Genomic DNA, 23176 nt, shown 5'->3' on the forward strand with positions numbered 1-23176 from the left:
TGCGCTCTAATTCATCCAAAGGTGTTCTATGGGGTTGAGGTCAGGACTGTGTGCAGGCCAGTCCAGTTCATCCACACCAGACTCTGTCATCCATGTCCAAATGGACCTTGCTTTGTGCACTGGTGCACAGTCATGTTGGAAGAGGAAGGGGCCGGCTCCAAACTGTTCCCACAAAGTTGGGAGCATGGAATTGTCCAAAATGTCTTGGTCTGCTGAAGCATTCCCAGTTCCTTTCACTGGAACTAAGGGGCCCAGCCCAGCTCCTGAAAAACAACCCCACACCATAATCCCCCCCCCCCCCCCCCCCCCCCCCCCCACCAAACTTTACACTTGGCACAATGCGCTCCCACAAGTATCGTTCTCCTGGTGACCGCCAAACCCAGACCCGTCCATCAGATTGCCAGATGGAGAAGCGCGTTTCGTCACTCCAGAGAAGGCTCCTCCACTGCTCTACAGTCCAGTGGCGGCGTGCTTTACACCACTGCATCCACCGCTTTGCATTGCACTTGGTGATGTATGGCTTGGATGCAGCTGCTCGGCCACGGAAACCCATTCCATGAAGCTCTGTGCGCACTGTTCTGGAGCTAATCTGAAGGATACATGAAGTTTGGAGGTCTGTACCATTGACTGCAGAAAGTTGGCGACCTCTTCACACTCTGCGCCTCAGCATCCGCTGACCCCGCTCCGTCAGTTTACGTGGCCTACCACTTCGTGCCTGAGTTGCTGTCGTTCCCAAACGCTTCCACTTTCTTATAATACAGCTGACAGTTGACTGTGGAATATTTAGGAGCCAGGAAACTTCATGACTGGATTTGTTGCACAGGTGGCATCCTATCACAGTTCCACGCTGGAATTCACTGAGCTCCTGAGAGCGACCCATTCTGTCACAAATGTTTGGAAAAGCAGTCTGCATGTCTAGGGGCTGGATTTTCTACACCTGTGGCCATGGAAGTGATTGGAACACCTGATTCTGATTATTTGGATGGGTGAGCCAATACTTTTGGCAATATAGTGTATATATAATATTATATGTATAAAGATACTAAAACTTACTACATTTTGGTTTCTACTAATGTTTAAGTTCATTTATTTTAAGGATAAAATGACAAAAAAAACAAAAGCACTAAGAAAACTTCCATGTAAATATATTCAAAGTTCAGTTTTATGCAATCCAATATGGCCGCCACCTTGTGATGTTAAAATATGCAAATTAGATGAGTACATTTACTCTCATCATAAACTCTGGGCCATTCCAATATTTTTCTCATTCACAGTATGACTTTATCTCAAACCACTTCCAAGATACAGCTTTTTGAAATCTTGATATCAACACTGAATATTTTTTGGAAAAAAAACACAACTCCACAGCCTAAAGTGTTCATTCATTCATTTTCTGAACCCGCTTTATCCTCACTAGGGTCACGGGAGTCGCTTGGAGCCTATCCCAGGTACTTACAGGTGAAGGCGGGGTACACCCTGGACATTTCATCAGTTCATCACAGGGCTGAACATACAGAGACAAACAATCACTCTCACATTCACACCTACGGGCAATTTAGATTAACCAATTAACCTATTAGTGCATGTGTTTGGATGGTGGGAGGAAGCCGGAGTACCTGGAGAGAACCCACGCAGACACGGGGAGAACATGCAAACTCCACACAGAAAGGTCCCACCCCCCGTCGACTGGTGTTGGACTCGAACCCACTGCACCACCGTGTCGCCTAAAGTGTAAATAACGCTTAAAGGTATGATCACCATTTTTCTTTTTTTTACCTGCCTGTTTCATGTTGTTAGTTTTGTTCAGTCTAATTCCCTCCAGACACTGAATCCAGAGCCGCAGATGTGAGTTTTTTTCGCTTTAGTTCCCAATCTGTCCAGGTTTGGAAACATTTAGCTCAGTGGTAACACCAGAATAAACGTCAGTAATCACCATAATCATTTGGAGTCGTCCTCCAGAGGCCGGTGAGTATGAAGTCATATGAACCTCAATATGGCAAATGTTTGTGATGAAATGGTTTCGTACTGAAGCACTAAAAGTACACACACTGCAAAAGAATACACACAGTTAATTTTTCTGATGACTTTTGGCTTTTACTCCCAACTTTCTCACTTATATGTGCACTTCTTACATTCTTAAAACAGACTCATCAATTTATTTCAGTGGATTATTTTTTATTTTGCATCATCCAGACTGATTTCAGCCTGCGATTGGAATAATAACATATAGAAAAGGTGATACTGGTGTAGAAATGTACAAAGTTATGTGGCGGAACTGTACATTTTTTAGACTCAAACATCCACCGTTGACCGAAAGCATCTACTGATCTAAACTACTGATGTGCTAATCCTATCAATACGTGTAAATAATTGGTGTAAAATACAGTTTGTCGTCTTTTCACGGTCATCAGATATGACCCATGTGTACGTTCAGAGGCTCCGTGGTTACCTTGGACACATCGTAAATAATAAATAAAATGAACAAAAATTATTAAAAACTCTACAAAATCCTAAATAAGATGAAAAAAATAAGCAAAACACTGACCGAAATTAAGTAAAAAATAAAAAATTAGCAACAAGATGAAAAAAAGACAGTCAAAGTGATCAATAAAACGAAAACAAATGAATAATAAAACAACAAAATAATAAGTAATGTGAAGAAAATAAGCCACAAACGGAACAAAATAAGTGGGAAATCTTAAGATGATCTACTGACCTGAATGTTTAATAACTTCTGATCCATTAATCCTATCAGTAAGTGTAAATAATTGGTGTAAAATACAGTTTGTCGTCTTGTCATGGTCTTCAGATATGACCCATTTGGACGTTCAGAGGCTCTGTAGTTACCGTGGAAACGCCGTCATCTTCTACAACATTGATTCACCAGTAAAACCCATGGAGTTGGATCAATGACAGTGGATGGAAACACTGGGTTTATGTTCAGTTAATGAGAGATTTGACTGAAAAAGTCACTTTTTCTTCATTTTTTTCTGTTTTTATAGAATAACCTTTGAATTGACTCTTGAGCTTTTATGAACATCTGCATGATCAGTGAATTAAATATAGAAAAATTTTAATTTTTACGGGAAAAAATGCAAAATTCAGAGAATAATATAATAATAAATGGTGATAAATCAATTAGGAAAGGTTAAATAGAGAGAAAAATGTATTTGGGAACTGACACAAAAGTCACGCGGGGTCCTTATGGGTTAAAATTTGAATCAGCAGCCCTACTTTTTATATAAATATCTGCACTTATACTCGAGTAAAAACACAAATATACACATGAACACATATAATGACTCAGCTAAACTCCAACCACAGCATCACGTTTGATCTAATGCTCTTAAATTCAACTACAGCCCTTTTAATCTTCAGGTTGAAGGCATCTTTAGGTTGCATCACATCCCGGTCGTACACTTTCATTTTCATCTCTGCTCAAATGTCCAGACAGTTGCATTATTTCCCATCATTACAGAGGTGTGATGGGTTATACATTGTGATCTTGTCTGTGTTTAAGGACACACAATTCCCACAGTAATAAGGGCTCTTTTTGGATTGCATGAACGCACTGCAGTTGCTTGCTTAAGAGCCACTTCCTGATTTCAAGAACCTATCCTCTTAGAAGTGGAAATACCATGTGTTTCACTGGTCTAGGAGGAAATCCATATTTAGACCTTCACACTAAAAATGTGAGCAATTTGTCGGAAATACAGCATGTTCCTCTTGTGTTTCAGGTTATTTCCACCGAAAGATTTAACTACGTAGAAATAAAGACGTTGGCTTACTATAAACACTCTCACCTCTGAATGGATGAACATAAAGTCGGCTCTGTGTTCATGTCAGGAGTTCGAGCATTACTTTAGTAGCACATGTGTATTAATATTTTATTCTGAAGCCTTTGCACAGTTCACTTTCTTAACACTGATATTTATATTTTATTTCACTTGTCTTACACAGTCCCTTTTGCACTAAGTGTTTTTGCTGCTAAATTGAACTGAGCTGCTAAACTCATTTTCATTGTTCCTGTGACAGTGACGATAAAGATCTATTCTATTCTATTCTATTCTATTCTATTCTATTCTATTCTATTCTATTCTATTCTATTGTATTCTATTCTATTCTATTCTATGAACATAAAGTCGACTCTATTGGTTGAAATCTTTATTTTTGTAGAATATGTTTACTGTAGAGGTTCATCAGAATCAGAATACTTGGGTGTTACAGTCGCTCCATTCAAGTATAATTAGCGGGAAAGAAATAATCAATAAAAAAAAAAAAGTATATGTATATATATATATATATATATATATATATATATATATATATATATATATATGTCATTCATTAGCCTCATAGCATAATTGTCAAAGTCAGGGGTGTCAAACTCATTTTAGTTCAGGGGCCACATTCACCCCAGCTGATCTCAAATGGGCCAGACCAGTAAAATAGTAACAGTGAAAAAAGTAAAATTATATTATGATCAGGTTTACATCTACAAGGTTTCCTTAAAAATCTGAATAACATGAACAACTTAATTGTCTTAAGAAAAACAAGTGCAATTTTAACAATATTATGTCTCGGTTTATCTGTTTATCATTTACACATGTGCATTACAATCGCACCAAACATTTAGTAACAGGCAGAATATTGGTAAAATTGCATTTACTTTTCTAAAGACATTTCCATTTGTTCATTTCTGTTCAGGTTAGTCACATTTTTTGTAAAAGTATAGTTTGGCAATGTAAACATTTTCATGTAATTTTACTTTTTTTTACACCTAAAAAACAAAGAGAAAGTTTGGGGTTGTCATTATTTACAGGTTATTATGATAATAGTTCACTGTTCTGACAAACTTGGAATCTACTTGGACTGTATGTGTCTGTATGTGGAACCTGAATTAAAATAATTGTGACCCCATTGATTGTTCATATCTTCAGTGTAATTTTTGCATTTCACAAATTCATACTGCAGGCCGGATTGGACCCTTTGGAGGTCCGGATTTGGCCCCCGGGCCACATGTTTGACACCTGTGGCCTAAGTCATTAACTATATGGACAAAAGTATGTGGACATGTTGAATTCAGGTGTTTGTTTTCTAACAGGGGTCTGGGATACAAAACAATAATGACTAATGTCAGAATATAGTTTTATATTGGGATAAATATCCTGTCCTATGGCTAAAAAAGAATTGGAAACCAGTGATGTCATATATGACAGTTAAGATCCACTACATAAGCAGTAGTCCACAGTGTAGCACTACACCGATTCCTCTCAGTGGCTCTGAGGATGGGGAGGGGGAGGGGTGAGATGTCAAATTGTGATTTTGTTTTTCTGCTCCCTTCTTTTTTTTGTCTTTCTTTCTTTTTTTTCACTTTATCAGTGTTGTTTTCTTTTCATTTGTGATTGTGCGTTTGTTGTGTTGATATCAAAAAGGAAGCATAATGTACCAGTCAGGGGATCTCAAGTCTGTACTATGATAAGGCTTACAATAAAGACAAAAATCTCAAACAAATATCATAAATACTGATGTTTTTATGTCAAATCTTCATGAACAGGACAGCTTACAACTGTAAAAATGATGTGTCCCAATATTTTTGTCCATGTAGTTTATAAACATTAATATTTCCTTATAGTTTAATGAGAGACTTCTCTTCCTCAGTGAGATGAATTAGATGGTTAGTTGTGGTAAAAAATTATCATTTACAGTCAGAGCATGAAAAATATTGTAGAAATTGAGAGGAAGAACATTTAAAATCGTAGTCATGGATAAAAAAAAGCAAACTTAAATCAATGTTAAGAGAAATGAAGTCAAAACCATCTCTGAGGCTTTTTGGAAACAAAGATAACAATTTAAACCAAACTAACCAATGTAATGATATTTATCCAAATATAAAACTCTATTCTGACATTAGTCATTATTGTTTTCTATCCCAGACCCCTGTGAGAAAACAAACACCTGAATTCAACATGTCCACATACTTTTGTCCATATAGTTTGACTTGGGCAATTATGCATTGAGGCTAATGATATATAAAGCTGTAAATACACAAACATATATGTAGCTCTATATCTATCTATCTATCTATCTATCTATCTATCTATCTATCTATCTATCTATCTATCTATCTATCTATCTATCTATCTATCTATCTATCTATCTATCTATCTATCTATCTATCTATCTATCTATCTATCTATCTATCTATCTATCTATCTATCTATCTAATCATCTATCTATCTATCTATTAAAACACTCTATTGATGCTCCGTTCCAGGTAACCCGTAACTCGTGTTTTTCCAACCTTCTACCAGTTAAAATGCACTGGACTGTCAGTCAAACCTGTGACTTTACACCTGTGAACTCATACTAGATCTTCCAGTTGCAGGTTGGATCAGTCCATAACACCTTCTTCCAGTCTTCAGTAGTCCACCGGTGGTGTTTCATGGCCCAGCCAAGCCTCTTTTTCTTATTCTGAAGTCTCAGCAATGGCTTTAGCTGCAACTGGACCCATCACACCTGCAGCTGTTCAGTCTTCTGTTCCCAGTGTAAACTCTTCCTCTCTTCCTCCTCCTCTATCTTCTCTCTTCTTTCAGCTGTTGTCCTGTCAGTCTCCTCTCACTCCAGCTGTTGACTGTCATAAACTTGTCTTCTGATTCTGTTGTGTCTTTGGCTCTTCCAGACTTCTTCCTGTCTGCATTTCCCTGTCCAGTTTCTGAGTGCCTTTGGATGGTGAAGGAAACTGGACTTACTGACACCTGGACTTTCTTGGACATTTCTCTGTAGGACAGACCTACAGTTTTCAGTCTTCTGATGCTCTGTCTCTCTTCTGTCATTAATTGCCTTTTCCTCTTTTCCATTTTTACAGTAACACACTACTTTCTGCAGTCCAATACTGTTCAAATAATGCTCCCAACGGTATGGTACCAAAGTGTTCCAACACTACTTTTTTGCAGACACAGGGGGTTGAAGGAATTAAGAAACGTTGGGACACCTGGAGGAGTTGGTAGCACCAACTTTCCAGGCTTGCTCAACCTCCATTGCTGCAGAACTGCTTTAAGTTGTTAATCCATTTCTTGTTCACCTTCTTGTATAATTCTGAAATGTACATTATTTTTCAGTTTTGTTTAACCTTACCTTTTTTTTTTTTTTTTTTTTTTTACCTCTGGCAGTTCACCACTTACCTTTGTACCATTTCCAGCTGTTCATTGGACTGGAACTGCTGGAATTTCAATACAAAACTGGAAAAATTGGGGTGTTCTAAAACTTTTGACCGGAAGTGTATATACTACCAGGCAAAACTTTGGACTCACCTGGTTTTTCTTTATTTTTATGACTATTTCCATTGAAGATTCTCACTGAAGGCATCAAAACTATGAATGAACACATATGGAATTATGTAGTTTAAAAAGGTGTGACAAAACTCAAAGCATGTTTTATATTTTAGATTCTTCAAAATAGCCATATTTTGCTTTTATTACTGCTTTGTGCATTCTTGGCATTCTCTCGATGAGCTTCATGAGGTAATCACCTGAAATGTTTTCCAAAAGTCTAGAAGGAGTTCCAAATGATGCTGAGCACTTGTTGGCCATCTGTGGTCCATCTCATGTCATTTAAATAAGAAGGTGAGTCCAAACTTTTGCCTGGTAGTGTACATACAGGGAGGGGTTCATATAAACAAAGTGCACAGGGACAGGACGTAACAAAGTGACAGACTGACGCATGACAGTGGGACAGAACAGACATAAGACAAGACAGTGGGACAGACAAACTAGTGGTTGCTCTTAGAGATACTAATGTTGATCAGATGTATTGCATTGATGTAAGTGTGGTGTGTGTGTGTGTATATTTATGTTGATGAGTGGGAGTGAGGTGTGGAAGTTGAATGCTGACATCGAAAAATTGGGGAGGGGGGGGGTAGTAGAAGGAGCAAGGGGGTATGTGTTCTGTTCTGATGATAAATGCGGTTTTCAGCTATGTTTGTTTTTAAAAAAGTTATGAATGGGTTCCAGTTGTTGTCAAAGGTTGTGCTTCTTCTGGAGAGCATTATTCTTTTCCATTGAAATACACAAGGCAAGGCAAGGCAAGTTTATTTGTATAGCACATTTCAGCAACAAGGCAATTCAAGGTGCTTCACACAGGACATTGAAATAAAAAGAAACACATTTAAAACATTATAAAAGAAACATGTAAAAGGTGATTAAAAACAGCAAGTAAGAAAACAACACATAAAATCCAAAAAAAAAAAATAAAAACACACACATATTAAAGTAAGAGTTGCAGTGCAGAGTTTCAAAAGAGAATATAAAATTTAAAAAGTCAGAAGCCTTTTAGTCAAAGGCAGCAGTGAACAGGTGAGTCTTTAACCTTGACTTAAAAGAACTCAGACTCTCAGCAGACCTGATATTTTCTGGTAGTTTGTTCCAGATATACGGAGCATAGAAACTGAACGCTGGTTCTTCTTGTTTAGTTCTGACTTTGGGAACACAGAGCAGACCTGCACCAGACCACCTGAGTGGTCTGGATGGTTCATACTGGACTAGAAGGTCTCTGATGGATTTTGGGCCTAAACCATTCAGTGCTTTATATGCTAGCAGGAGAATTTTAAAGTCTATTCTCTGAGAGACAAGGAGCCAGTGAAGACACCTGAGAACTGGACTGATGTGGTCCAGTGTAGAGACCTGAGAACTGGACGGATGTGGTCCAGTGTAGAGACCTGAGAACTGGACTGATGTGGTCCAGTGTAGAGACCTGAGAACTGGACTGATGTGGTCCAGTGTAGAGACCTGAGAACTGGACTGATGTGGTCCAGTGTAGAGACCTGAGAACTGGACGGATGTGGTCCAGTGTAGAGACCTGAGAACTGGACGGATGTGGTCCAGTGTAGAGACCTGAGAACTGGACGGATGTGGTCCAGTGTAGAGACCTGAGAACTGGACGGATGTGATCCAGTGTAGAGACCTGAGAACTGGACTGATGTGGTCCAGTGTAGAGACCTGAGAACTGGACTGATGTGGTCCAGTGTAGAGACCTGAGAACTGGACGGATGTGGTCCAGTGTAGAGACCTGAGAACTGGACGGATGTGGTCCAGTGTAGAGACCTGAGAACTGGACTGATGTGGTCCAGTGTAGAGACCTGAGAACTGGACTGATGTGGTCCAGTGTAGAGACCTGAGAACTGGACGGATGTGGTCCAGTGTAGAGACCTGAGAACTGGACTGATGTGGTCCAGTGTAGAGACCTGAGAACTGGACGGATGTGGTCCAGTGTAGAGACCTGAGAACTGGACGGATGTGGTCCACTCTCTTGGTCTTAGTGAGGACTCGAGCAGCAGCATTCTGGATCAGTTGCAGTCATCGGGTAGACTTTTTAGGCAGACCAGAGAAGATACTGTTACAGTAGTCAACTCTACTAGCGGCATTGTACCCGTGGTGCCATTGTACAATAGCATGAGAGGTTAAAATCGCCCAGCATACCTCACAACATTTGAGTACGGACATAAAATTGTGCCTAGTAGCTAGTCAGGTAATGTTTCTATTCATTTGGCCAGTTTGGCGGCGAACAGGCTGTGAAGGCGGAGGAAAATCCGTACAAACGCCCTCCCGTGCTGCCACATCGATGGGACGGACACAGAAGGGACACAGGACGTGCATTATATAGTAGGATATAGTAGGATTCAGCAATGGTGTATTATTTTTATGCGTATCTTTTCTGTTGTCGAGGACGGAGTAAAAGCTCGGTATCCAAACACAGGCTGGGTTCAGTTGCATGTATTATTTCATTTAACTCCACGAAATAGCTGCGTGTGTTTCATCCAGATTCACATCAGCTCACCACCCAGAGTGTGAATCTCACTCCCTGGAGAGTCTCTCTACTCCTTTTCTTCCCTCTTTTATCCCCCATTTTCTTGTGTATGTAAACAGAAGTAAAGCATTTTGGGCTCGGAGGCAAAGCGCGATGATCAAACACCGCACACGATCAATGACTTTGAAGAGATCTAACATCCCCATAAATGTTATTTCACACAAGGAACAGCAGAAACCAAAAAATTCACTTCTGGAGCCAATGGCCACATGTTTTCTCTCTTTAGACTCCGAAAGAGAGAAAAAAGGGAGGGGGGGTTAGAAAAAAAAAAAAAAACTGAGAAGAAAGTTGAAGAAAGGAGGGCCGTATCTATTTTCTTTGCACGTTGCAGTGCTATAGCTTCTTGTTGTGGTTTTTGACAACATGGCCGGTTTACTGTAGGCCTGTCGAGGAGGGAGGAGTCGACGGGAAGGAGACGAGTTCGAAGAAGTTTCACTACTGTATTTCTGTATTTCTCCTGTATTTGTCGTGTTTTCAGATGTAAAGGTTCTTGTGAAGAGTCTGGCCTCCAACAGACAGAAACCAGGCAGAAGACTCTGTAACCTGGAGGCCTTGTCGAACATCACCAAACACCATTCTCCATTTTCATTTTTATTTTTTATTTTTTCTCTCTTTCTGCTCCTGTGGTCGTATCTGAACGCCTGAACCCCCCCCCCCCCACCTCCTCCCCCCTGCAGCAAAGCATCGGCTGCTTTTCGTAAGTCACAGCGTTTTCACACTTGAGCAAATGTGAGTGAGGATAAGATGAGAGAGGACTTCCTGTTCTTAGTGGCGTATCTGAAATGAAGCTTCCTGTCACCGAATGTTAAGGTAAAGGCAGCCTCTCTCTCTCTCTCTCTCTCTCTACGCTGTGACATCACTCCCCACTTGCTCGACTTGAAACCAGAGGCGAGGTTTTAGGGTTTGGGGAACAAGTCCAGGAAGCTGCGTCGACCGATAAAGACAGAAAACGTATGTAGCTCCAAATAAGAAAAAAGAAACTTTTGATGTACTCTTGTCTTTTAGGGTGAAATAAAAGTTGGAGTTAGAGTTTCGGTTTGGTGTTGGGACTGTATGGTGTGTGTCCGAACACACCCAAACCCCTGGATATGGCAGGTCTAAATGGTCTCAAACTCCTGCTGCTCTGGGCCGGGATCATTACCGTGAGCAAATGTAAGTATCTAAAGGCTTCTTAAAAAAGATGATTATCAATTGTTATGTTGTAATGACTCATACGTCTGTCATCTTAACCTCCTTAGACCCAGCTGTGGGTTTTCTGTCCATGTTTCTGGACAAGAGTTTCACAGCTTTATACAAAAAAAAAAAAAAAAAAAAACAATAACAAAACAACTGTCCAACTGCAAAAATTCCATAAAAATATTTAAAAATGCATCTGAAAAACTATTGCATCAAGATGATTCCAATATAGGCAGTTATTTAATTTAAAAAAGCCAAAACTTGTACTTTCCTGGGTCTCAGGAGGTTAAAGTCTGTGCGATGCAAAGTACGAACTTCAGTCGCCGACTAAAGGTGATGAGGTTTTTGCTTTAAATTTCTGAGCGAGTTTATTTTTTAATTTATTTTTATTTGTCTCAAACTTGGAATTAAAAAAAAAAAAAAAAAAAGCACTAGAAAATAAACAAAAGCAAGAAATCAGTCACATATGCACTCATCACTGGTCATTAATGACAAAAAAATAACGAAATATCTTAAATTTAACATAAGTGAACATATAGAAAGAAGCAAAGGCTTATGAATGCGTTTATGAGAAAAATATGGAGATGCAGTCCGCCACAAAACGCCTGACAATTTACTTTTTGGAAAAAAATGGGGGAAGACGTCACTCGTTCGAAATGTAATTGTTTAAAGTAAAAAAAAAAAAAAAAAAAAAAGGAGGGCTGAGATGAGAATTTACAGTAAACCACGTCTTTGAGTGTTTCCTTCCTTTACGTTTCTTCTTCTTTTCTGTACGGTGTGAGTCCAAACACACCCAAACCTCTGCATACTAACTAGTCTAAATGTTCTCAAACGCCTGCTGCGACTGTGAGAAAATCTAAGTATCTAATAGTTTCTTTTTTAAGGTGATGATTCATACGTTTGTCATTTTAACCCTTAAAGAGCCAAACATCCACTGGTGACCAAAATACTTCACTGATATAAACTGTTTGACACCTGTTGATCCATTAAACCTATCAGTACGTGTAAATAATTGGTATAAAATACAGTTATGGTCGTCAGATATGACCCATTTGGATGTTCAGAGGCTCTGTAGTTGCCGTGGAAACGCCGTCATCTTCTACAACATCGATTCACCAGTAAAACCCACGGACTTGGATCAGTGACAGTGGATGGACACGCTTGGCTTACGTTCAGTCAGTATATTAGGCAGCGAGACGTGCACCCGTGATTTGCGGGGTTAATTTTCGAAAAAGCACGGCCGAAAAAATGTCGCATGAAAATGGCGCTGAAAGAGAATTATCAAATTATCAATATATAGTTGTTTGAAATTGTCACAGACATTACCATGGTGAAATGCAACTGTTTGGACTAGTAGTGTGTTTGTCAACGGCGGTGGAACCCTGCGAAAAGACCCCGTGTAACCCCCCCACCCCCGCTTGCAAATCTGTTTTCGACTGGGAATACCACCCCCCACCCCCCCCCAAACCCCATCAAAAAAATGTTTCAGGAAAGGGGGGGGGGTGGCAGGAGGCTCACGATGCTGTTGCACTATGCGTGTCGCTTTTACGCCCGCCTGAATATTACACTGCACACCCTGTTTTATTTTGGGTTTTTTACACACTCTGTTCCTCCTTTTCTGCCTAATACACTGTTTTAAGTTAATGATATATTTTGCAGGAAAAAAATAATCTTTTTTTTTTCAGTTTTCTCTGTTTCTGATATAATAATCCTCAACTTTAAACTGAGTTTTAACCTCCTGAGAGCCAGGAAATGTCAGCAAAGTACAAGCTTTTTTAGTTTTTTTTATTAAATAAGAGCCTATATTGGAAATATTATGATGCAACAGTTTTTTCAGATGCACTTTTTAATTTTTTTTATGGAATGTCCTTTGTGGTGGACAGTTTTCTTTTGTTTTTTGTTTTTTTGTACAAAGTTGTGAAACTCTTGTCCAAAAATGTGGACAGAAAACCCATAGCTGGGTCTTAGGAGGTTAATGAAATTTGCCGAAAAAGTCATTTTCTCTTCCGTTTTCTCTGTTTTTATACAATAACCTTTGAATTTACTCTGAGCTTTCATGAACATGTACGTAGTCAGTCAATTAAATCTAGGAAAATACCTGATTTTCACTTAAAAATGCAAAATACAGAGGATAGTATTAGAATAAATGGTGATAAAGCAGATAGGAAAGATTAAAAATAGAGAAATATTCATGTGAGAGCTGCCACCAAAGCAGCACTGGGTCACGAGTCTGTGCGATGCAAAGTACAAACTTCAGTCGTCAACTGAAGGTGATGCGGTCTCTTGCTTTTAATTTCTGTTTCTGAAGAAGCGGCATGTGGTGGATGAGCGAGTTTAGGAGAAAAAATGGAAACGAGCTCCACGTCGTGAGACACAGACAGGATTTAGCTTTTCTGAAAAAAACTGGGGAAAACATCATGTAATCATTTAAAGTAAAAAAAAAAAAAAAAAAAACAAGGGCAGAGATGATAAGTTACAGTAAAGCACGTCTTTGAGTTTTTCCTTCCTTTTACTAAAGTTGAAGAACACGAGGCGGTGCGAGCGTGGACGTGTGATGTGCAAACCCAGACAGTGACGGGTTCGAAGCCCCTTTGGCAAAAGATTAAACACTGGTGTTCAATCAAAGGCTCCAGTTAATAAGAAGAACGTCTTCTTTAATTCCCTACAAAAGCTTTGGGGATTTTTGCAATCATGTTTCTGTTCTGCTTTGTGTGTGTGTGTGTGTGTGTGTGTGTGTGTGTGTGTGTGTGTGTGGATATGCAGGTCAGAGACTCTAGAGCAGTGTTTCTCAACGGGGGGGGGGGGGGGGGTTAGTCTGTGTAAGTATCAATATCAAATAGTAATAGATTATACTCATCTGTAAAGCTATTGAATGTAACAGCTTCCTTTTTTTGTGGGTGCCATTATTATTATGCAAGTTTTATAATTATTTTTATTTTATTTTTCTCTTACATAGTTTTTTTTTTGTGTGTGTGTATGTGCAGTGAGGTTAGTTTGCATTTTATTGTGCAATTAGTGTGGTATGTGTTGACGTGTTATGTACACCACAAACAAAAAGTTAAGGATATTTTTAGTTTTTGGGCTTTTTTTTTTTCAGGTAGGATTCTTGCACAGCGCTTTTTACTTTTTTGTGTGTGAACTGAACTGAAACACATTTTTTTAATGACTAGACATAGTTTACAAATGGCAAAAATGACAAAAAGAAGACAGAAAAAAAAGAAATATCCTTAAGTTTTTGTTTGTAGTGTGTGTTTTTCTATTGGCCATCAATAAGAAAGAAAGAAAGAAAGAAAGAAATATCAAGCAGCATGTTACGTCAATATCGAATTTCCGTGCCCCCCACCCCCCTGGTCGGTCTTCGGTAGTAACATCCATCGTGCCCCCCCCCCCCCCCCCCCCCAACCCCATTTGCAGCCATTTGGGGTTTTTTTGGTGGTGGTGGGGGTTAATCTGTGTAAGTTTCAATATCGAATAGTAATAGATTATACTCATCTGTAAAGCTATTGAGTGTAACAGCATCCTTTTTTTGTGGGTGCCATTATTATTAAGCAATTTTTGTAATTATTTTGATTTTATTTTTCTTACACATTTTTTTGTGTGTGTGTATGTGCAGTGAGGTTAGTTTGCATTTTATTGTGCAATTAGTGTGGTATGTGTTGATGTGATATGTACACTACAAACAAAAAGTTAAGGATATTTTTAGTTTTTGGGCTTTTTTTTCAGTTGGGATTCTTGCACAGGGCTTTTTACTTTTTTGTGTGTGAATTGAACTGAAACACATTTTGTAATGACCAGACAAATGGTAAAAATGATCAAAAAAAAAAAGAAATATTCTTAACTTTTTGTTTGTAGTGTATGTTTTTCTATTGGAAATCAATAAAATAAAATAGATAAATAAATAAATAAATAAATAAATAGGTAAATAAATAAATAAATAAATATCAAGCAGCATGTTATGTCAATGGCAAATTTCCGCCCCCCCCCCACCCCCCTCAGCAGGTCTTTGGTGGTAACATCCATCGTGCCCCACCACCACTACCACCCCAGTCACGAGGGGAGCACTATCTATGCAACGTATATAAGATCCGTCAAACCGATTGCCCCCCCCCCCCCACACCCCTCCCCCCTTTGACACCTTGTTACAGAACGCTATAACACCCTCCCACTGGGTTGCAGCCTTTTTTTTTTTTTTTTTAGTGGTAGTGGTGGTGTTGGTGTGTGTGGGGGGGTGGGGCGTCTCACAATGACAAAAATGGGCGTTTGTTCAAAAAAAGCATCAGAAACACTGCTCGAGTTTTGGATTCTTGTAACTCTGTAAAACCTGACCCATTAAAAACCAGCCACAAAATTCACATTTTTCGGATTTTAAATGTTTATTAGCCCTTTTTAACCTAATCCAAACTAAAAATTTCGCCATATCACTTTGTTTATGATGTCGTTTTTGTATCACGTTCAATACATTGGGCGTTTTTTTCAGCAACTTTTTGTTCACAACAATGTTAACTTTAGATACAAAAATAAGTTTTATCAGTAACATTTTGAAAATTCTACATCTCAGGTCGTTTTTTTGTTTTTTTTTTTTTTTTACATAAGACTTTTTACTGCCTTTTTATTTCCCTTGAATGACACCATAATTTCAATATTTTTCAATATTTTTCTATTTTAGTTTAATTTATTTCAGACAGAGACATCATACAAAATATAGGGGAAAAAATCTAACAAAAATTCAAATTACAATAATAGAAAAAAGAACAACTGTTGTGCCTGAAAGGGAGTAGGAGGAGCTAAAGGCTTATCCAGTCCTACCCCTCGAATCGCAATATAAATGTTCTTCTTTACGTAACACTTTGAGTATTCCCAAAGACTTTTCTGCAAAACGTGTGTGGGTTGATTTAACATGACTGTTCATATTGAAAAGGGCAAAAAAAAAGCCTTTCCACTGGCTGTAGTGTGATAATAATCCACAAGGGGGCAGAAAATACGTATATACAACAAGTTTTTAAGGAAAGTATTGATCTTGTTGATAAGTGTCTCAGAACCTGGTGTAGCAAATAAGATACAGATGGTTTTAAAGGATTAACAGATCTTCGCCTCTTCTCTGACTGTTGTATCGAATAAACACTTGAGTGTGCGCACGTGTGTGTAGCATCATCTTCCTTCTGTTACCGTTCACAACGAGAAGTGCATTTTACATGTTTTCATCTTAGATTTTCCACATGTGCAGAAATAATTCCCTTTCTTTATCTTCAGACGTTTGTCATTTGTTTCTGACACATGTTGTTCCTCAGTTAGTGATCGATGTGAGTCATCGTGGTTCACCGCATCTACAGACATATTTATTTATATACTGTATCCGTTGTACACATACATATCTTAGGTTTGAACACATTTCACAAGTACAACTGAATCAAAAGTAACAGCGAACAGGATATCATTAAAAGTAACTTAGTTTTATTAGCATTTTGTCACTTTGTGGAGCAAAACGCACATTATTCATGTTATGTATCATCCATTTTGGAAATAATTCACTGTTTTATGTTTATTTTAATTTAATTGTACTATGTTTCTATATTGTTATACCGTAAATTCAACCAGAATCTTATATAAATGGATAGAAACATGTCCAACTAAACAGTTTACATGTAACACACATGAATTTGAGACATTATATGTTAATTTAGTGCCTTTTTTAATAGTGTTTTCTGAGATCTTTAACATTGATATTATGTTTACTTAGTGGTGCCGTTCTTCATTCAAGGTCTTACACCATGTTACATCAAATAAAACCAGTTATAGTGAAAAAACACAGTTAAACCTTTTCTAAACTGGACATGAGTCATGATTCATTCATTTGTGTTTTATTTCCTCTCAGTTTGATCAAAATATAAGCAAATATGTTTTAAATAGTACTGTCAAATGATGACAATTTTAATCAGATTAATCACAGGGTTGCTGTGGATTGATTTTGATTAATCGCAATTAAATACCATTCATTTTTAATCTATATTAATTGAGTTTCATTTTGCATGATCAAATAGACTCAAGAAAGAAGGGAATAAACAGTCGCAGAAAAAATTATTAGACCATCAAAAGCCACCAAAAACAATGGTTACGCAATCCAGTCCTAACTCCTGTGTGTGTCATGTGACTAAAACAGACAGAAAAGAAAACATGGAATGTCTAAAAGCTCTGTTTTTGTCAGTACAATGTCATAGATATTGATGGAAGAACTGAAGTGATTTTGGTTTTTATCAAGAAAACATGTTAAATGGATAGATATCAGCTCTGAAATGAAACTACCATGAACTATTTTTGTTGTTTTCATTGTACAGGGTGACACAAAAACGGGAACTTTTTAACAATCCAATAAAACCAAGAGTGATGGAAGAAAAATATTTTATTCATAGTAATTGAAACCTTAAAACATGTCATTTAAGAAACAATGATGGAATTTTCATTTTTTTTAAATTACAGGGTGACCCAAATAAACGGGAATTTTTCAAGTGCGTATTGGCAGACATGAGCAAGTGGCAGCACTGCGAGACAGTGACCTTGAGCAAGTAAACACACCCCCATTTTAGTAACCACTGGCGGCTGTGCGAGAATTGTTCGGTAACCGTGTGATCTCAAGATTCGGTAACGTTCCCTGGCCCCCTAGATCGCCAGATTTGTCCGTTCGTGATTTTCTCTTGTGGGACTATCTCAAGAGTAAAGTGTACACGACTCGACCAAGAACTCTGGATGAGTTAAAACAGAGAATTCAGGATGAAATTCACAGTATCCCAGCTGAGATGTTGCAGCGGTCAATGAGGAATCTCAACAGCAGATTTCAAGAATGCATTCGTACAGGAGGACGCCATCTACAGGAAGTAATTTTTAAAAAAAATGAAAATTCCATCATTGTTTCTTAAATGGCATGTTTTAAGGTTTCAATTACGATGAATAAAATATTTTTCTTCCATCACTCTTGGTTTTATTGTATTGTTAAAAAGTTCCTGTTTTTTTGTGTCACCCTGTATTTGTCCAAACAAATGGACCTTTAGTTGGACCAGGCATTAAAATGAACAAGAAACTGAAGAAAACAAGGGGTGGGCTAAGAATTTTTTCTGTGACTGCATTAAACATGTTTGTCGCAAGCTGGGCAACACATTAGCCAAAGCGCTAGCAGTGCTAGCTGTGGCCTAGAGGGCCGAAGGGTTGCTGGTTCGATTCTACGGACTGGCAGAAAAAGTTGTAGGCTGATGTGCCCTTGAGCAAGTCACTTAGCTCCCTGGGCCCCTGATATGGCTCTTAGTCTGCAGTGTGTGGATGTGTTCATGTTCTGGTGATGAGTTCAAAGCAGAAGTTCCATTTCAGTGTGTGGTGCTTGTACTGTCTACTGACAATGAAGGATCCAACGTATGCGCTCCGGTGAAAAGACAACTCCTTTATAACACTACTATACGTGTTCCATCTTGGTTTTTTTGTCCTCATACTTCCATCCAGAGGGCCAACGGGCTGTTTAACATCTTCCATCTTTACGGGTCGGTTCTGCTGCCCGTCACTGCCAGATCAGCTGACCATTTGCACGTTTCACTCTACTGGGACAAACTGAACCAAATGTGTTTTCACAGACGTTCAGAGTCGTTCTGTGCAGCAGATGGGTTCATGGAGTTAAACTTATTAGTCGGATTAATCATGATGATGGATTATTTAAAAGAATGGAAGTCTCCAAATCCTCCATCTTCTCAGGCGTGGGTCAGTGATACGCTGTCATTAACACAGATGGAAAAGCTCAGGTCTTTGAGGACCTGTTCTGTGAACACTTGATCAAATGCTTGGACTCTGTTTCTCACATACTTGCAGGAAGTTAAATTGGACTAGGGAGTATATCTGTGAACCAGTGACTGTCTTCTGCCTCTGCCCCTCTTTGTTTCTTTGAAGAAGGACCAGCTAGTTAATTAGTTGACTAGTTGTTACCAGGGATGTAACGATATGAACATTTCAGATCATGGTTATTGTGACCAAAATTATCATGATCATCATTATTATCGCGGTCTTGTTGAAATTGTGCTCAGAATGTTCAAAAAGTACTGATACACACACTGAAATAATTTAACCCTTTCATGCATAGTGGTCACTGCAGTGGACAGTTCTTCTCCAGCTGTTCTCTTATATATTCATGGATTTTGTTGTTTTAGTTCCATATCAGCCAAAACAGTGGACGCCTATGTATCATCCTAAACACTGTAATTCATACCATTACTGTAAATTTGCTGTTCCAGATAAACCTGATCTGCAGTAACACGTTTGAGTGTAAATTAATTGCTTGTTATTGTTATTAAACTGCAATTAATTTATTATTATTATTATTATTATTATTATTATTATTATTATTATTATTATTATTTGTCGTTTTTTTGTTTGTTTTTTTAATAATATCTCCATGAAGTGAGTAATGACTAGTATTAGAGTATGTTCAAATGTGAGAAAACAACAGATTAGCAGCATTAAAAATGTTTTTATTTCATAGTTTTCACACAATATATGAGTAAATACATGTTTCTTTGCTTCCGAAATTAAACACATGGTGTCCAGCAGAGTGGACATTTTTGGAACTGCATGAAAATAGGTTCATAAAAAAATTTTCAATTGCATTCTTTTTTTCATGTCTAAAAAAGAATAAAAATACTCAGGAAAAAAAAAAAAATCTTGATTAAGGTTCTCATAATTCATGCATGAAAGGGTTAACCAATTTGTATTTTGAAAAAAAAACAAAAAATACAACAAGGAAGATCAGTGCCCCGGGTCTGGATGAAAATTTCAGGAAATGTTGACACTGGCACAAGGAACAAATGATTCAATTTTGGTGGTGATCGGGGGTTGGGGGGCCACGGGGGCCCACTGATCTGCCTTGGCGGAGGTCTGCACTGTCTTTTCTAGAAAAGCACATGGAGAGCGCAGACCTCCGCCAAGGCAGACCAGTGGGCCCTCCACCACCCCCGATCACCACCAAAATTTAATCATTTGTTCTTTGTGCCAGTATCAACATTTCCTGAAATTTTCATCCAAATCCGTCCATAACTTTTTGAGTTATCTTGCACACAAACAGACAGACAAACCAACGCCGGCAAAAACACAACCTCCTTGGTGGGGGTAATAATTGGCACAATGTACTTTCTCATCGCAGAAACATTCAGGTGTTAACCCTTAGGGGTCTGAGCCTGTTTTGGTCATTTTTTCAGTACTTTTAATTTTGCCTTTATATCCTACTATAATGGACATTTCTGTGTCCGGCGCGTTTGTCTGACGCGTGTCCCGATGTTGCAGCACAGGAGGGTTTACGGGTGCACTGCTGCTGTTGCACCACGGGAGGGCGCGATCGTACAACGGCACCACGGGTACAATGCCGCTAGTACTATATAAAGAAATGTTTCTTATTATATAAATATATATTTCAGCACAACTTCATCTATATCATCTGCCTGTTATTTTTTCACTTTAACCTACTATATCAGCACAAAAGGATAAAAAACACAAAAAAATATATATTAATCCAATTTGAAAAATGTGTATAATTTATTGCATAAATAACACAAAGATGCAAAGATCCAAATATTAGGTATATAAATTAAAATTGTAATAAATTAAAACTATGCTCAAATATTTGACATAAAAGCAGATCTTTACATAGGCGTTTTCTCTGGAAAAGTGTGGTAATCAAACACAGTTATCACGATAATTAGAATTTAAACAGTAATACTAACCGTTGGCAATTTTACCGCAGTTTATCGTTACATCGGTAATCGTTACATGCCTAGTTGTTACACACATCTGAGCCTTTGTGATTTTTTTGGGTTTTTGTGTGTGTGTGTTTTACATAACTGAAAACTGCAAAATAAAAATTAAAAATAAATAAATAAATGCATAAATAAAAGCATGATGATGGGTTAATCCGTGTTAATTTTGACAGCCCTAGTTTTTTAAACAATGAATATTGCACAGTCTTCCACAGAACAAAGTAAAAACCTGACAGTAGTGGTTGTTTCCAGGGTGATAATGTCGTCGTCTATAACATATAGCAGCTCATCTGTGGTATAGGCTTAAAAAAAAAAAAAAAGACTGTGGCAGATCCCAAATGAATTTCACCTTCCTTAAACAATTTATCATCATTTACTCTAATATTATCCTCTGTATTTGGTGTTTTTTCAGTGAAAATCATGTATTTCCCTGTATTTAATTTAATGATAATGTCGTTGTTCATAAAAGCTCAGGTTAAAGTTGAAGGTTTTTATATCAGAAACAGTGAAAACTGAAGAAATAGGGACTTTTTCAGCAAATATAGGCTATATCAATATGTGAACATAAAAATAAGTGTCTCCATCCAGTGTCATTGATCAAACTCCATGGATTTATCACCGTAGACTACAATATTATCATCTTTATTTTGCATTTTTAAGTGAAAATCCTGTATTGTCCTATATTAAATTCACTAATTGCACAGATGCTCATAAAAGCTCAGAGTAAATTCAAAGGTTGTTTTTTTTTTAGCAAAAACTGAGGAACTTGATCCAACTCCATGGGTTTTATTGGTGAATCCATGTTGTAGAAGGTGAGGGTGTTTCCATGGTAACTACAGGGCCTCTTTATGGGTTAATGCACATCTTAAGATTTCCCACTTATTTTGTTCAGTTTGTAGCTTATTTTCTGCATGGTACTTATTATTTTGTTGTTTTATTATTCATTTGTGTTCGTTTTATTGATCACTTTGGGTTTTTTTTCATCTTGTTGCAAATTTTTGAATTTTTTACTTAGTTTCGTTCAATGTTTTGCTTGATTTTTTTCATGTTATTTAGGATTTTGTAAAGTTTTTAATAATTTTTGTTCATTTAATTTATTATTTAATATATATAAACCTTATTTTTCTCACATTATTTTGTAACTTTCTTATTCATTTTGATTCATTTCATTTATTTTTGAACCTAAACCCAGTGTGTCCATCCACTGTCATTGATCCAACTCCATGGGTTTCACTGGTGAACCAATGTAGTAGAAGATGACAGTGTTTCCATGGTAACCACGGAACCTCTTTATGGGTCAATGTACATCTCAAGATTTCCACCTTATTTTGTTCAGTTTGTGGCTTATTTTCTTCATGTTACTTATTATTTTGTTGTTTTATTGTTCATTTGTGTTTGTTTCATTGATCACTTTGATGGTTTTTCTTTCATCTTGTTGCTATATATTTATTTATGTATTTATTTTACTTAATTTTGGTCAGTGCTTTGCTTATTTTTTCATATTATTTAGGATGTTGTAAAGTTTTTGTTTGTTTTTGCTAATTTTATTATATATATATATATATATATATATATATATATATATATATATATATATATATATAAACCCAGTGTGTCCGTTCACTGTCATTGATCCAACTCCGTGGGTTTTACTGGTGAATCAATGTTGTAGAAGATGACTGGGTCTCCATGGTAACTAAGGATTACTACCAACTCTGACTGTCCAAATGAGTCATATCTGATGACTATGAAAAGATGACAAACTATATTTTACACCAGTGATTTACATGAACGAATGAGATTAATGGATCCACAGGTATTAGACATTTTAGATCAGTTGCCGTTTGGGTGTTTATAGGTTTAAAAAATGCATTTTTTTCACAAATAATGTATAAATATGTGGTTTCTGCTGTTGCTCATTTATAATTTCTTGCATCAGAATAAACTCCACATCAGTTCAGGTTTTAAACGCCAAAGATCAGGTGACGTTTACTTATTAAACCAAAAAGACGAGAGCTTCGTCTTCGTCTTTGTCTTTCTTTGTTGCCGCAGGACAGGCGATGTGTGATGAAAAACTTGACCACTTCTGTGTTCCACTCTGAGTTGCTTTCATTTCCTGGCAGAGCGGCGTGGCAGCCTGAGACAGAGCGAGCATGAAGGACATGAGAATTCATGACAAAAAAAAAAAAAAAAAGGGGAAGCATAAAGTCTGAAATGAAGAAGTGAGGTCAGAAATGTTGAGCACGATTAAAGCCCTTCAGTGGGAGGAGGGGTGTGGGTGATCCTCTGTGAGTGGGGGGGGGGTGTGGGTGATGCTCTGTGAGTGGGGGGGTGGGGGTGATGCTCTGTGAGGGGGG

The 23176-nt window shown here is 37.7% G+C and overlaps 1 protein-coding gene across 4 annotated transcripts in view; it reads left to right on the forward strand.

Moving 5' to 3' along the window:
* Window positions 1–10719: 10719 nt before the first annotated feature.
* Window positions 10720–23176, forward strand: part of ptprc (protein tyrosine phosphatase receptor type C) — a 67130-nt gene continuing 54673 nt past the window's right edge. For all 4 annotated transcript variants that reach the window (XM_030131717.1, XM_030131718.1, XM_030131719.1 and 1 more), the window contains exon 1: window positions 10720–11016. In XM_030131717.1, coding sequence (XP_029987577.1) covers window positions 10953–11016 — 64 coding nt within the window. In that variant the 5' untranslated portion in view covers window positions 10720–10952. The remainder of the gene's footprint in view (window positions 11017–23176) is intronic.

This window comes from Sphaeramia orbicularis, chromosome 4 (assembly GCF_902148855.1).
Source record: "Sphaeramia orbicularis chromosome 4, fSphaOr1.1, whole genome shotgun sequence".
Lineage (NCBI taxonomy): Eukaryota > Metazoa > Chordata > Actinopteri > Kurtiformes > Apogonidae > Sphaeramia > Sphaeramia orbicularis.